The sequence below is a fragment of the Callionymus lyra genome, chromosome 2 (assembly GCF_982586985.1).
Source record: "Callionymus lyra chromosome 2, fCalLyr1.hap1.1, whole genome shotgun sequence".
NCBI lineage: Eukaryota > Metazoa > Chordata > Actinopteri > Syngnathiformes > Callionymidae > Callionymus > Callionymus lyra.
In genome coordinates this window covers 13,539,871-13,555,646 of record NC_141819.1, presented here as the reverse complement: position 1 = coordinate 13,555,646, position 15,776 = coordinate 13,539,871, and the positions used below count along the sequence as shown (strand labels likewise).

General features: G+C 35.4%; 1 protein-coding gene across 2 annotated transcripts in view; it reads left to right on the top strand.

Annotated features, from left to right (window-relative positions):
- Positions 1–12,440: 12,440 nt before the first annotated feature.
- Positions 12,441–15,776, top strand: part of negr1 (neuronal growth regulator 1) — a 187,715-nt gene continuing 184,379 nt past the window's right edge. The window contains exon 1 of one of the 2 annotated variants that reach the window (XM_087783591.1): positions 12,441–13,055. In XM_087783591.1, coding sequence (XP_087639717.1) covers positions 12,886–13,055 — 170 coding nt within the window. In that variant the 5' untranslated portion in view covers positions 12,441–12,885. The remainder of the gene's footprint in view (positions 13,056–15,776) is intronic. The other variant, XM_087783592.1, reaches the window with a different exon arrangement.

The window sequence follows — 15,776 nt, the reverse complement described above, 5'->3', positions numbered from 1 at the left end:
TATATATATGTATGTATGTATATGTATCTATCCATCTATCATTTGTTTAACCTTCAGAAATCCATTTTTATTCATATTAAACCAGAGAAAAAGTCTGCATTATCTCTCGTACCAGTCAAGTGAGCTGCCAAACGAAGAGATTAAACCAGGCATCATTATTGTTGCACTTTAAGAAGAATTAACACTCCCTGGCATTAATAATGAACATGGTATTATTTAAGCAGCAATAGCGACTAAGACTTTATGAAGTGTTGTCTCTCGGAGCCTCATTATTACGTGGCCTAAAGCGTACTTGCTGCACTGCGGACGGCTGAGCATCCTGCCAAGTGGGCACTGAACTCTTCCAGACAGCTGCTCCACATTTAGGTGATTAAAACCAAGAGGAAACTGAGGGGAAAAGATACAGCGGATGTCAGTAACGTCTCGGTGATGCAAGTATTTTATGCATAGATAGAGGTATTTTTAAAAATCGGCTCCGTCTCCCACACGGACATTCTGGGGGAAGTTCAGAGAAAAAAACAAACTTCCGAGGGAAAAAGATTTGTTTCTATCTTTTTAATGACTCGGGAAAAGCTTCTTGAACTCCGCGGCAAGTCTCGAATCTAGTAGGTGGGCTCTGGAAGTACAAATCACTTATGACTCACAGGAGCTGGAGGTTTTGTCCCACAAGGGCAGTGCTGGAAAAGCTAAAAGAGAAAAGGGCTGAAAATAAATCACTGCTGGAGGGCGACATATATCAAACTCTCCAGTTCCTTCAAAATGAATTTTGCAGACTACATCTATATGTTATAAATGTGTTACATTTATCAAAGTGAATTTTTCTGTTTGAGTCCAAACTCTCGTCGCTCTCGACTCAGATGGATGTTTCACTTTTAATGTGAGGCTGTTTCATTTTTTTGTTTCGCATTTCACTTTAAGTGAAGGCGGTCTGCTTACAGCATTAAGTGCTGATGTCGATTCTTTATGAATCAATCTTTTTTTAGGGAATGTACTTTTGATATATTATTCAGAATAGTCTCAATGATAGACAAAGCATATTAAATCGGAGAAATTCAATTTTACTTTATATTCCTTGAATACAAAATCGTTTGTCAACATGCCCCGAAATCTTTAAAACATTTTCAAAACCCTGTGTTCTTGATAGTGATACAAAATCAAACATGTCACAATTTTATGGAACCACCGTTGAGCAGTTGCCTCATTCTGGATGTGCATCTATTTGCAAGACTTAAGAAAGACGCTTGTGTTTGTCAAACACTCAAGATGTTTAGGAAAATATCCAAGAAAATGCCCACTGAAAAAATATTGTTTACCTCAACCAAGCCCACTCTGCTGTGATTGATCATCAAGGTATGTCACTGCGCGTCACGAATCCAGGGAAGTCTCCACCCCCAAGGGACTCATTGTATAAACAAAGCAGGGGGTGATTACAGCTGGCTGGAGGAGGATTAAAGCCATTATTACGTCATAATGGACTCCGCTCTCGTAACCTCTCGTTCGCCAAGATTTTAGACAGGGGGAGAACTTTATAAAGTAATAAGTTCAAAACATGATCATGACTAAAGACTTACTGCATCTTGGAGAGAAAGACTTTGACATTTGAAACGTGGGAGTGAGTCAGGAGAGATTTAATTTTCACATTATTTGACCTTTAAATGCTGTTAAATGGAGAGCAGTTTTAAATCCACCACTTATATTCGTTACATTAGCTTGTGTTCAGGTCATTGAAGAATCATTGAAGATTTCACCTCAATTATTGATCTATTTTAAATAATGAAAGGTAACTATATAGAATGAAAGAATTTATATAAGTCATTACATCATTGAAAGAAAATATGTTTTAACCTTTATAACGAAAGCATAATAGACCATAATAATAAGAAGCTTCTAGCACTTCGGCATCAACTTCATGGCTGTCTTACCTGGTCTCCCATAGAAGACGACGACGACGACTTTCTTTTTCAACATTCTAAAAATAAATTTCACTCACTGCAAACTGACGCTTTGAATCTTAAGTGAGACAAAAGCGACGCTGTTTTCCATTTCTGCTTATGCATCATGAATTTATTATGAACTTGACAAAAATACGGTGTCTGTCACCCAAATGTGCTGCTTCAACGTGTAATTGATCATCGCTACATTTCCCCTCATGGATCTTTCTTAAGACCTGTAAATCCAGACGGCAGGGATCCATTTAACTGAGCTGCTCAACATTCACATTTCTGTGCTGCGAGTGATCGATTGGCACATTTCTCCACTGGATGTCATCCATTATCATAATAGCAGGGTAAATCACTCTTACAGAAAAATGAGCATTCATTTAAATACTCCAGGAAACAATATTGGTCAATGCGCTGCACTACTGCTGCTAAATTAGTCCAATAAACTGTAAGTGTGTGTGTGTGTGTGTGTGTGTGTGTGTGTGTGTCCACCTGACAGAGCAATAAAAATAATAATAGCAGTTATAGTTAATCAGTCACATGATACAATGAGCTAATGTGAGTCTATTCTTCTTAAATATAGTACACAATTATAACTCAGATTTAATTAAAAATACGTTTTTGCATGTCTTAAATACAGACTCAAGCTTTACCAAGTTATTTCTCTTTGATAATTTTCATTCCTAAAATGTTTTAGTGAACATCATGTGCAAAGAGAGAGCCTCGGTGTGATTGATAGTCAAATTGTTTTAAGTGATATTTCAGCCAAAAAACGATTTTCACTCATTTTCTACTCGCCCTCATGTTGATTAAGGGTTGGGATTATTTTCAGAGTAATCTGTTCTTTTTTAAGAGTTATAGTAAAAAATGTTTGTTCATTTTAATGTAGCGACTGGAGCTCAGTTGTCTTCGTCTTCATCTTCGTCCATAAAGACACTTAAAAACATCCAAATACCTCCATACTGCTCGTCTTTAACATCCCTCTTGAATTGTAGCCTCAACATGAGGAATTGTTTTAGAAAAACTGTAGTTTAAGCTTGTTTTTTTGGAGGACGCTGCTACGCTAACATCCTACAATGACAGGAAGTACTCCAGATTAATATCTTGAGCGCTTCCATGTAGACTGCAAGGGATCACGATATTTACCCGGGAATACTTCCTGTCAGTGTTACGTCGCTAAAACAAGCAAAATACAACATTGTTTAAGTTTTTCCGGAGCAATTCCTCTTGTCGAGGTGAACTTCTTGGATGAGTTAACCCTTTAAGAGGAGCTTTTTTGATATTTTTGTGTGCTAAATCACATTTAAATTCTCGCTCTGCGCATCCTAATTCCAGGGCACTAGCTTTAAGAAAATGTATTTTATCTTTTTAACCTTTATTTTACCAGGAATAATCCCTTTAAGATTAAAAATCGCCTTTGGGGTCCTGGCCAAGAGAGCAGCACAGTAGGTGCATATAAAGTAATTAAAAACAACTCGCTTAAAATCAACAACGTCGCACATGGTTGCCCTGGTGCTTGGTTCTGTTTGCTATTGCATGTTTTGTCTGTCGTTTTATTTAATTGGCGCGGTGGTTGGTGCGGTCGCCTCACAGCAGGAAGGTTGTTGTGTACAAGCCAACTTGAGACCTTCCTGTGTGGAGTTTGTATGTTCTCCGCCGTGTTGCGTGGGTTTACTCCGGGCACTCCGGTTTCCTCCCACGGTCCAAAAACATACAGAGGTTGATTGAGAACTTTGGGAAATTCTCCATAGTTATGAGTGTGTGTGTGAATGGTTGTGTGTCTTTGTGTGTCCTGCGACAGACTGGTGTCCTGTCCAGGGTGTCCCCTGCCTCCCGCCCTATGAAACTGGGATAGTCTCCAGACTTCCCGGGACCCCCCCCCCCCCCCCAAAGGGATAAAGCGGTAGAAAATGAATGAATGAATGAACACTTGCGATAAAGGTTTTATGATTCTGAAAACAAAACAAAAAAACACATTTTCATATGACATTATATTATTATTATATAGTATAATAGTAGTCCTTGATACTTGCTAAATTATATATTATTATTACATATTTGTTTTGTTTAAACGCCTTTCTTCTCTGGTCTGTTAAAGGCGCTTCACAAATAAAACTAACTTGGTAAAAAAAAAATCAAACTAGAGATGATACAATTTGATGTCACTGTAATTTTTTCCAGGACGAAGGGGAAAATTGTTAAAAACTTGTGTAACTTCCTGAAAAAGAAAGTTGCCTTTTGGTTAATTTCTAAATTGGGATGGCCCGAATATCACTTTCCAAGACTTTGCTATGTCAATAAAGTTGCAGCTGACGATGCTTGATCTTTATGGAACGTGTTCAAGAAGACATTTAGCAACTTTCTACCAGGTCTTCTTGAACACGTTCCATAAAGATCAAGCATCGTCAGCTGCAACTTTATTGACATAGCAAAGTCTTGGAAGGTGATATTCGGGCCATCCCAATTTAGAAATTAACCAAAAGGCAACTTTTTTTTTCATAAGATCCGCCCATTGATTAATAAGACTAGAGGATTGTATTAGATCAACCAGCTGTCAATTTGAAAAGCTAATGAAATGCTGTGATTACATCAGCCTAAAAGATTTAATTCATGACAAATCATCTGGGTAAACTTAAGTTACAAAAAATAATAGTTAAGTTGTGAAAAGGTGGATTTATACTAAAGAATGCATGGATTTCATCTCTGCCGGAAAGTATCGCTGGTTTTAAGCTTGATTCCTTTTTTTCAAAATCCATCGATGTCTAGGATTTTTGTAAAAGCTTTTTTTCTTCCCGGGACCAGATAACATGATATTAAAGTGGCTGATGTAAGAGGACGTGTGCGGATGTAACAAAGGCAGAAATGCGCCTACAAATGTAGATCAAAGGCTGAAGTGAGTTGTGCTCAGATATAAAATATCCAGGAGCTTATTTTGTGCTTCCACAGCCGGGAGAAGAGAGATTGACTTTGTGTGTTTTGTGGACCTCTCTTGAGCGGAAACTTCAATCAGTCGACCGTTCTTTCCTTGAAATAGTTACTTCTATGTTTATTGTTATTATGTTTTCTGTTCCATTTGTAGCGAAACAAACGGCAAAATAAGATTCCTTTAATCCTTAAATGATCCAGGTAGTAACAAAGAAACGGATAAAAAAATTTAATTCAAAATAAACCCATCTTGGATTTATGGGAAGCGAACTGATGGACTTCTGTGTGAGTCTCGACTCCATTTGTGCCTCATTTTCATTAGTTAGTCTTAGTTTAGTTTTTTGCCCTATTTGGATAATGGTGAACTTTTTAAAAATAATATGTTTTACTCTTTCTAATTCTGGCTCCTCAGTTCAGATCAGACCATGAAAAACAGATTCTTAATTTGGCACCATAAACACTTTTTGTGTTAGAAAACACATTTAATTCTCAATACATTAGGTTTGTGTCCAGATTTTTAAAGATGTATTGATTCATCTGAAACCAATAATATCAGACAGGTCTTGTAAATACGATTCAAGACAAGTATTATTCTCCTGTGATCAATAAAATATAAATTATTGTGAAAATGCACTTTCTGGTAAACCTCCTTAATACTTGATGAATAGTATATAAGGTGTCTGACATTGTTTTTTAAATGCAACTTAGAAAATGAAATAACTTGCTTAATATGTATCTAATTTAAAGGAAGGTTAGATTAGAAAGACTTTAATAATCTCTCTGGAGATCTCTTTTGGGAAATTGGGTTTCCAGTTCACGACGATAGATTCATAAAAAGTACAAATAAAAGAAAAAAGTGATAGGGAAGAAAAAGTGCAAAATATAAAGAACATTGATCAAAGGAAACAACGCAAAGAAAAGGATACAAAGATAAGGTTGGTATCATTAAAAATCTGGCTAAACAAAGAAACAGAAACATCATGTAATATTAATGTTAATCATTTTTAATCAATTAATCAGCGTTAAATTAAAAAAATTGACTCTCAAAATATGCAAAAAGAATAGCCCAGATTGAACAAACACGCCATAAATAGTTTTCATGTACAGTCAAACATAAAGCAGAATTATAGTGTATTTCTTAATTGACCAAATTCAGGAAGTTAGTGTTGGATGTGACAGAAAATGTCAGTAAACATGCCCGGTCCAAAAAAAATGATCCACATATTTGTAAGACTTACAGTTAAATGTATAGCATATATATTATAGTAATTAAGTATGTAGAACAATATACAGTTGAAATGCATACAATTTAAAAACTTTAAACGGTGAAAAAAAACATTGTAGCGCCAAATATAATCAAGAAGTTTTTAATACGTTTTTTAAGTGAATTAAACTGCAAAATGTTGTCAGAGATTTGTTTGTACTTGATCAATCCGAAGATTTTTGAAATTGGTAAACCAGGACCTTTAAGAAACATCTTAAGACATTTCTATTTGTTCAGGCTTTTCCTTGATTTTCTGGAACTCCTGTGTTGTTCTCAGTATTATCTTGATCTTTAAAGTATATACTTTTTTGAATATTGTTTTGTTTGTTTAAGCGCTTTGTGACCCTGGTCTGGAAAAGCGCTATATAAATAAATATTACTTACTTACTTAATATTACTTACATGTCCTCTGTACTGTGAACGCAAGATTCTTCCTCTGCTACCTGAGAACAATACTGTCTTTGTGCTCGAAGAAACCATTCATTACACATAATTGCCTCAATCCTTCATCCAAGTTTGGTTTGAAAACAGAAGTGAACGTTCTATAGACAACTCTCGGTTTTGTTCTTTAAAGTGTCTGTTTTTCTTCCTGGTCATCTGTGTAAGATGGAACTAATATGAACTGCTTCTCAACCTGCCATGAAGCCCCCCTCCCCCCCAACTGCACTGACATTTCATGTAATGACAGTAATTATAAATTTCATGCATGAGAAAGTACGTTATGTGAGGTAATTTAACGGCCTCTGAGAAAATATGATTCCTTAACACGTTGATTGACAAGAGCCGAGTCTAAAGTCCCAAACTCGTATAGAGCGAAAAAACCCTGAAAACATCATGTGCGTCTCTGTATTTTTCAGTGGTATGAGACGGAGCTTGTTTTGCATTTTGATATGAAGATCACACCATGTTGACTCTTATAATTGATGGAACGTGTTCAGGAGCATTTGGTTTCAATGCACAATCTTATTTTCAACCTGCAACTATTGAAAAAAAACAAACATAATTGATTTGTTTGTTTAGTTTTATCCGACCATGTTTTTGATTTTGTTTCTAAAAACAATTATGATAGTTTTGAAATGTGTTGATGTCATTAATATTTTTCTTGATGTTGTCTTTATCAATTGCATAATATAATTATCTGTATCAGAACAATCGATGCTACAGGTTCTTTGGTAGAATATACTTGTGTAAACATTCAGAACGACTTGATTGTATATACATATATATATTATATATAAGCGGGGAAAGCATTAATGCCTCTTACATGAGTGAATTACACGACTAAAGATTCTTTATAATGTACAAGAGACCAGATGACTTTGGTGGTGTTCTATACTGCCTTCACGATTATGCATTTATTTGAGCCTTTAATTATCTCTGGATCAATGTGACCCTAAAGCCCGAAAACAAATGTGTTTGTGGTATCCTTTGTGTTGCCTCTTGTTCAAGCGATACCACAAACTCATTTGTTTTCAGGCCTTCGGGTCACCTTGACCCTGAAATAACACAAGGGATTCAGTAGACTCTGTCAAACACAGAGAGAGAGGAAGATTGTTCCAAAGCTTAGGAGCAACAGTCTGGAAGGGTCCGGAAGTTCAGGAACCATCAGTAGATTCTGATCCACAGACCTCAGAGCCCGAGCTGGGGTGTAAGTCTGGATCAGATCAATGATGTAAGGAGGAGCCTGACCATCAGAATTTAAAAATTGATCCTGAAAGAAACTGGCAGCCAGTGAAGAGTTTTAAGGATCGGAGAAATGTGAGTTCTTCTACTAGAGCAGGTCAGAATTCCCGCCGTAGAGTTTTGTATTAACTGCAGGTGAGACAGCTCCTTCTTTAGATCGCAACATAAATAGAAAATAAAAATGTTTTTGACTTTTTACATTGATTTAATTTATTTTGGATACAACAAAGGAAAACAAGTAAAATGACTGTATTCTACAGATCCTAGAGACAAAGTAGTGTTTCCTAATTAATTTATCGACATCTCAACATTTATGTTAGGTTATTGTAAATGTATACATTTACAAAAATTAGAATTACATAATTAAATGTTCATTCTTCAAAAAAATCGTGAATAGTTTAGGGAAATCATTTAACTCAACCTTGAGACGTGATAATAAGATCCTCCTTTCACAATCTAAACCATTTATTTTACAAACATTTAGCCCAAATTTGGAGCAAATATTATTAACAACACCATCAAAAACTGCTAACACTTCTGTAATTTTAGAGCTGTTTAACTTTTTAAATAAAAAAAAAAAAGAATCTGAGGTTTGTGTATGTAGTGATGGGTTAATGAAGCTTCATGAAACGGTGTCATGTTGTTTAGAGGTCACTAGGTGGCGCCATCAGTTTAAAAATGATGTTTCATTAGACCAGTTGTTCAAAACAAAGGAAAATAGTGCAGAGACCGCCACCTAGTGGACTTTGAAAATAATGACACTGTTTCATGAAGCTTCGTCAGACCTTCACTAGTTATATGTACTATATACAGCATGTGTTTTGTCTTTATTTAAAAACGATATATTTGATTAATCTGGTTAAATGGACGTAGATTCAAGTTAAGTGACTTCAAACATTTGTGACTCTTATTGTTTTAGGAGTTTTAACGCAATAAATGAAGTATGTCTATAAGGTTATGCATCCAAATTGAGGCCAACCATATAAAATGCTGATATAGCTAAAAAAAAATATGGTTTCTTTGACTTGATGTTCTGCTTTTTGCACGAGGTGGGAATGAGCCTTTTTTTTTCACAGCAGCACTTGAAGGCAGCAGTGTTCCAGGGATGCTGCATTCAACACCAACAGCAAATCAAGCATACGCTTGAAATGTAGGACAAAAAAAAACAATGGCTGAAAGTCCAATTATGTGTGTGTGTGTGTGTGTGTGGGGGGAGAAACGAAGCTGGAGATCCTCGTTGCTTCTTCTCAGTTTCATCATCTTCAATGACATGTCTTAGGTGAGATGTTTCCCTGATGTAATCCGACCGGGGAAAGTTAACTGCATTATGGTTGTACGGCGGCAACACATTAAGTAAACATCAGCTTCATCAAAAACGGTAAGATTTTTTGCCTCTTTGCAAATCAGGGATTTGCTGATGTTATATCATAACAAATCGTGCGTTATTTCCGGTGGCGGCGTGCCAACATGTCACCCCTGAGAAATCTATGTCACTGCAGCGGTGCTAGCTGTGACTGTAAGGAATTATGTAGGCTAAATCGAGAGGCTTAAAGCACCATAATGCAAGGGGGAGTGGGGGGGCTAATGCTCTAAAACAAACTTTCTAAGTCCCCGGTGTCTGTATGTGTGTCAGAGATAACACTTCCACATTCCCTCCTTTTAAACACATTTATGAAAACGCTACTTTAGAACTCTCCAGATCTCCTTGAGGGAGCGGGTCTGAGAGCTCGGATTCTAACTTTTCTGGCGTGTCACGGCGATACGTGTGTTCATATGAGGCGAATGGGGAAAAGGAACATATCTGACATGTCACATCTATTGTGTTGCACAGCTTGTAATCCATGTGTTTGTTTCTTCTCGTTTAGACTATTGTAACAGTTTATTTTCCATGTCTAAACAAGAAGGATCTGTCTCGCCTGCAGTTAATACAAAACTCTGCAGCGAGAATTCTGACCTGCTCAAGTAGAAGAACTTACATTTCCCCGATCCTTAAAACTCTTCACTTTTTGAGGCACAGACGGAGAACATCCACTGGATAAGTTGCACACAATTTCTAAGCCGTATACAATAATGGTTATTGTTGTCTAATCCGATAACTGACCCAAAATTCTGCTGATAACTAACAGCTGTGTCACAATTTGAGCGTTACTATATTTTTTAAGGAAATCTATGTCGTCGCAAAAAGGTTGCTTTCAAACTTGTTGGGACACTTTGCAAATTTTATTTTTCATGTTTCAATTATAACACTTACTGACATAAAGAAAACTACTATTATTTGTTATCATTTATATGTTAAGTATTACCTGCAAATGTAATACAAATTAAATAATATTTACTACCTTCAAAAACACAAGGTACGCTCCATTGAAGACACAATGTATATATTTAATCATTTTTGTTTAAAATTGTATCATTCTTAATTTGGTTATTGAAATACATTTTTTACTTGAATTTTACAGAATTTGGATTACATTTTTTCAAAGATAAAGACACAAAGTATTAAGCGATTTATTTATTTATTTATTTTTAGATTTTATTTTTATTTTTTTTAACTTAGAATAACCATCAGACTATCAAATCACTGATTTTTCAAAAGTTCCTCAGCTTTACATTACAGTGAAAAAAAGATTCCCCACTACAACGTATTATAGGGAGGTAATATTTAGCTAAATAAGCAAATATTTTCCAGCTGTGTGATGACACGTCAAGAAATTGTTTAAGGGTAACAGGGAGGAGTTTACAACTCATTTTTTCTTATCATTAAATGTATACTTTTAACTCGTAAAATGGACACAAAAGGCCCCATATTGGTGGAAAAATGACCTATATTTTATTAAGAGGTTCATCAATACTGCAATACTGACTGATGTCAGGCTATTTAATAAAATATATAATGTTTTTAGTAAGTGTGTATAACTTCCTTCCCAGCTCTTTTGTACTTCTATGTGGATACATGTTTATTGTTGTTTATACATTCTGATTATTATTTTATTCGTTATTGATATAAGTGTGTCTTAAATAGATGTTGGACTCTATTGTATCATTAGTGTCTGTTTGTACAAAACTCTCTTTTTAATTTAAATATTTAAATTAGAAAATGACCTTAAGCTCCGCCCACTGAAAACATTTTTCTGGAGAGAAATCTTGTTTACCATAACCACACCCACTCTGCTGTGATTGGCTAAGCTTTGAGGTTCGTCACCATGTGCCATCAATCTTAGAAGTCACCACCTCCAAGGGACTCATTGTATAAACAAAGTGGGGCGTGATTACAGCTGGCTGGAGGAGGAGTGAAGCCATTATTAAATCATAATGAACGGTCACGTAACCTCTCCTAACCTTTTCCTTGATTTTCTGGAACTCCTGTTGTGTTTTCAGTTTTATCTTGATCTTTAAAGTATATACTTTATTGAATATTGTTTTGATTGTTTAAGCGCTTTGTGACCCTGGTCTAGAAAAATGTTATATAAATAAAAATGACTTACTAACTTACTTAAATAGAGAGAAGTTTTAAATCCAACACTCGACATATTCTTCAGAATCAGATTTCACCTCAATAATTTATCTATATAAATAATAAAATAATAAAAAAAATAATAATAATAAATTATAAATTATAATGAAAAAAATAACAGCATGGATTGAATGAAATAAATTGTTTACTTCATTAAATCAGTTCATTCCGGCAGACATATTAATCCAAAGAAAATACATTTTCACTTTAGGATTTATGACAATATTAAAGTAAGTAATTAGTATTTATAGAGTGCTTTTCAAGTCCAGGGACACAAAGCGCTTAAACAATCAAAAAATACCCAATAAAATAAATACTTTAAGAAACATCTTAAGATGTTTTTATTTGTTCAGGCTTTTCCTTGATTTTCTGGAACTCCTGTTGTGTTATCAGTTTTATCTTGATCTTAAAAGTATATACTTTATTGAGTATTGTTTTGATTGTTTAAGCGCTTTGTGTCCCTGGTCTGGAAAAGTGCTATATAAATAAAAATTACTTACTTACTTACTTAAATAGAGAGAAGTTTTAAATCCAACATATTCTTCAGAATCAGATTTCACCTCAATTATTTATCTATATAAATAATAAAATAATAAAAATAAATTAATAAATTATAAATTATAATGAAAAAAATAACCGCATGGATTGAATGAAAAAAAATGTTTACTTCATTAAATCAGTTCATTCCGGCAGACATATTAATCCTAAGAAAATACATTTTCACCTCAGGATTTATGACCATATTATGTAATCAGTCCAAAAGCTAATATGGTTTATTTTTTAAATGACAAATTAAATGCAATAAATCACAAATTCAAAAAAATCATGGGATTTTTACATTAGTTCCCTTTTTATCACAAATGACTGAAGGAAAAGCAAGATTGTATACATTTTTTTAAACCATAAAAGTTGTATTATTATTCCTGATCTCAGAACCCCTGGAAAATGAATTGACGCCACTTATTTAAAAAAAAAAGAAAAAAGAAAAAGAAACCTCTCAGAGTGACTTTAACCACTTCCAGACTCTCTCCAGACCTGCGCCACCAGATCATCTCCACCATTCTTCCTCTCCTCTTTTTTTTTTAAACTGCTTCGAAAATAAATCGGGGGGGTCGCTCCACCAGTCGATATCTTTAATTGCTCCTGGGTTCCATCAATACCTAGCGGTTTTTTTTTTCTTCTTCCTCCTTTCTTTTTTAACCGCTCCATCACGAGCCACTGGGAACGGGTTGCCGGGGAAACGGCCGCATGGCAACAGGATCAGAGCCTGGGGGTTGTCTGCTTCTAGGTCTGCTCCCATTTTACATTTCCTCACTAGATAGTGCGCGAGCCACTGGAGAGAACGCGCTCTCACCCTCCAACCAACCAGCCTGGGAAACTACATTTTTATCCTGCACGATCACGCGGTGAAAGTGGAACTAAAAAAAATATAAAAAAAACGTTTTTTTGGAGTTTTTTTAATTTTTTATTCCTCTTTTTTGCGACTGAACCATTTTTTTTTTTTTTTTTTTTTTTTTTTTGAAAGTCTTGCGGAAAGCGCGAGAGAAGCAGCGGCAGTGATGGACATGATGGTCGCGGTGCAGGATGCGTGTGTTTCTGGTCAGTGGCTCACCGCGATTATTCTCAGCTTGTGCTGCTTCCTTCCGTCCTGTTTGCCCGCCGGACAAACTGTGGACTATTCCTCGGTGGAAAGTGTGGTGAGCCGGCAAGGAGACACGGCTCTGCTGAGGTAACAACAACAAAAAAAAACAACCATAACTTCTCGCAACTTCTACCCGAGCTTTTTCAAAATGTATTTAAAATAAACGCAATGATGCTGAAAGTACTTTTTGCGACACACAATGGCTTGTTATTTTTTTTTTTTTCCCTCGCTGACAGGAGGAGGAGGAGGGGGGGGGTAGGCGGTCATTGCGGCGGCCGCCACAGGACGCTGCTCCTGCGGCAAGTGCAAGCTAGCACTCCCCGCCTACCGAAAGTAACCGCCTGGTTAAAGTTTTTTTTTTTTTTGTCGAAAAAGCCCCACTTTGTGTCTCCCCCCGCGAGTATGGCGGCTTCGGTGGCGATTATTCGGTCTGAATAAGTTGAACAATCGTTTTGTTATCGTCGTCGGTTACGTAACGTTGTTGTGAGTTCGTTCAGTCCGGTCAGCGGATGCTAACAATGCTAACATGCTTCGGTGGGTTTTTTGGTTGGAAAAAAAAAGTGTAGTTTCTTTTTTGTCTCTATGTCTTTTTAGTTTTTTTTGTTGGAGGGAGTTATGGCGATGACTTGCTTTCTCTCATCCTCCTCTCCTCGTCTCTCTCCCCCCATCCTCCTGCTCCCTTCATCCTCCCCCATCCTTCCTATAGTGTTTAATGCTCTGCTTAAGCTTCGATTCTTTCACATGTTCGTGTCGATTAAGGACATTTTTTTTTTTACAGATGTTATGGTGTTAAACCTTTGAGTAGAATCACACATGAGATGATCTCATGTACATTTAACATACTTTATGGCTTAATAAAATATTTATTTATTTTATTTTCTTTGTGAATACTCTTGTGGTTTAAAAAACGACAAAATAAACATGTTAAACATGTACACTTGAATTATTTTTTAATACAAATAATACATTCCTTTGTTTATTGTCCTTTACATCCCGTGCTCCTCCTTTCATTTCTTCAAGCTCCATCATTGAATCTTATATTAGATGTTTTCAAGCTCTTTAAAAAAAAAGAAAAGGATCAGACACTTGTTTTACCAGTGTTGTAAACATAACATAGCAGTTCTTCTAAAAATAAAAATAGAAGGACCAAGCAACATTTAATCTCCCAATTATTCTAAAAATGAGTGACCCATTCAATGCAACTATTCTTTATAAGTTTAAAGCTTCACACATTAGGAAAAAGAAAAAAAAAATGAAACCTTAAAATGACTATATTTATAGGTTTGTCTGCACAATTGACTTTAGAGCTAATCAATAATATTTATCCTGATAAAAAGGATATATTTATAGTATTTTCAAGTACTTGACTCTGGTGATGCAGAATTTACAGACCACATATGACTCTTGACGATGAAGTTGTAACTGTTTTTGTAACTTTTATTTGTTTTGAAACCAAATTATGTCCAAACATCAACCTGAAAAACAGTTGGAGATGACTGTATCCTCTCATCCCCAGTAATCATGCCTGATTTCATTGTTCCTTTAGCTGCAATATAGTGGTTTGTAGTTTAATTGCAACCAGAAAATGAAGTACCATGAAGAAAAGTGATATATATTGCCATATCGATATTTTCACACCCCAAAAAAATAGTTTACTCACATCGTAAACCTTTAAATAAAGTCTACTCCTAGGATTCTCACATTTTTTCAACATATGATACACTTATAATCTAGTTAAATCTACCTTTCAAAAAAATGTATAGCATATATTTATAAATAAATTGAGAATTCTGTAAATGTACATTATGTTGCTGTACCTGGTACCTGTATTGGCAAGAATGTGGTGATACAATATGTATCACGGTATCGTAACAACGATACAACATATTGCGATATTTTGTGATACTGGATATATTTACAGTATTGTCCAGTTCTTGACTCTGGTGTTGCAGAATTTACAAAACACGTGACTCTTGACGAAGTCGTAACTGCTTTTTTTGAAACTGAAATATGTCCAAAACTAAACTTTAACAACTGTCTTAGTTGACTGTATCCTCTCGTCCTCGCAGGATTGTATTGTTTCTTTAGCTGTGGAGAACGCTGCGATCTAGTGCTTCGAAGTTAAATTGCAACAAAAAATGATAAAGTACACAATATATCGCCGAGTTGATAATTGTTAACACTCCAAATAAGTTGTTTAGTTTCATCTGAAGCCATTAAATATAGTCTTCTTTTGAAATGACCAAGTCAAGGTTGATGTACCTTCCATCATTCGATATTGAAAAAGGAAAATTAACTATGTTCATTTTGTCAATAGCTGTATTTCTCTGATGACTTTTCATAGAATCATTTGGGTCGATGCAATCAGAACAATTCATTTTTCGTTTCAAAGTCAGACAAGAAAAATTACAACAAATATTGGTTTCTAATTCTCAGTGTGTGTTATTATTGGATAAGGTCTTGATGTCTTTTTAAATGTGACATCTTTTGAATCTGCATAATTTCCCCATTTTCTCCCCAAAAAAACACCCCAAATATTCTCTCTTGATCCAGCCAAACAGCATCATCTTTCACAGTTCAAAAAAACACACACAAACGGCGAAGAATTATGAGTGTTTTGATAACATCTTGTTCTGCCAATATCAAATATCCGCTTTGACCGCACAGAGGGCTGTTTGTTGAGTAGTTTGTCCCATTTCAATGTGAATTCTGAGGATGTTGACTCGGAGAGAGACGGGGGTTTCGGACCTGCATACAGATCAGCTTAAGTATCTCAACTTCAACTCATCATGTTGTTGATTTCAGAAT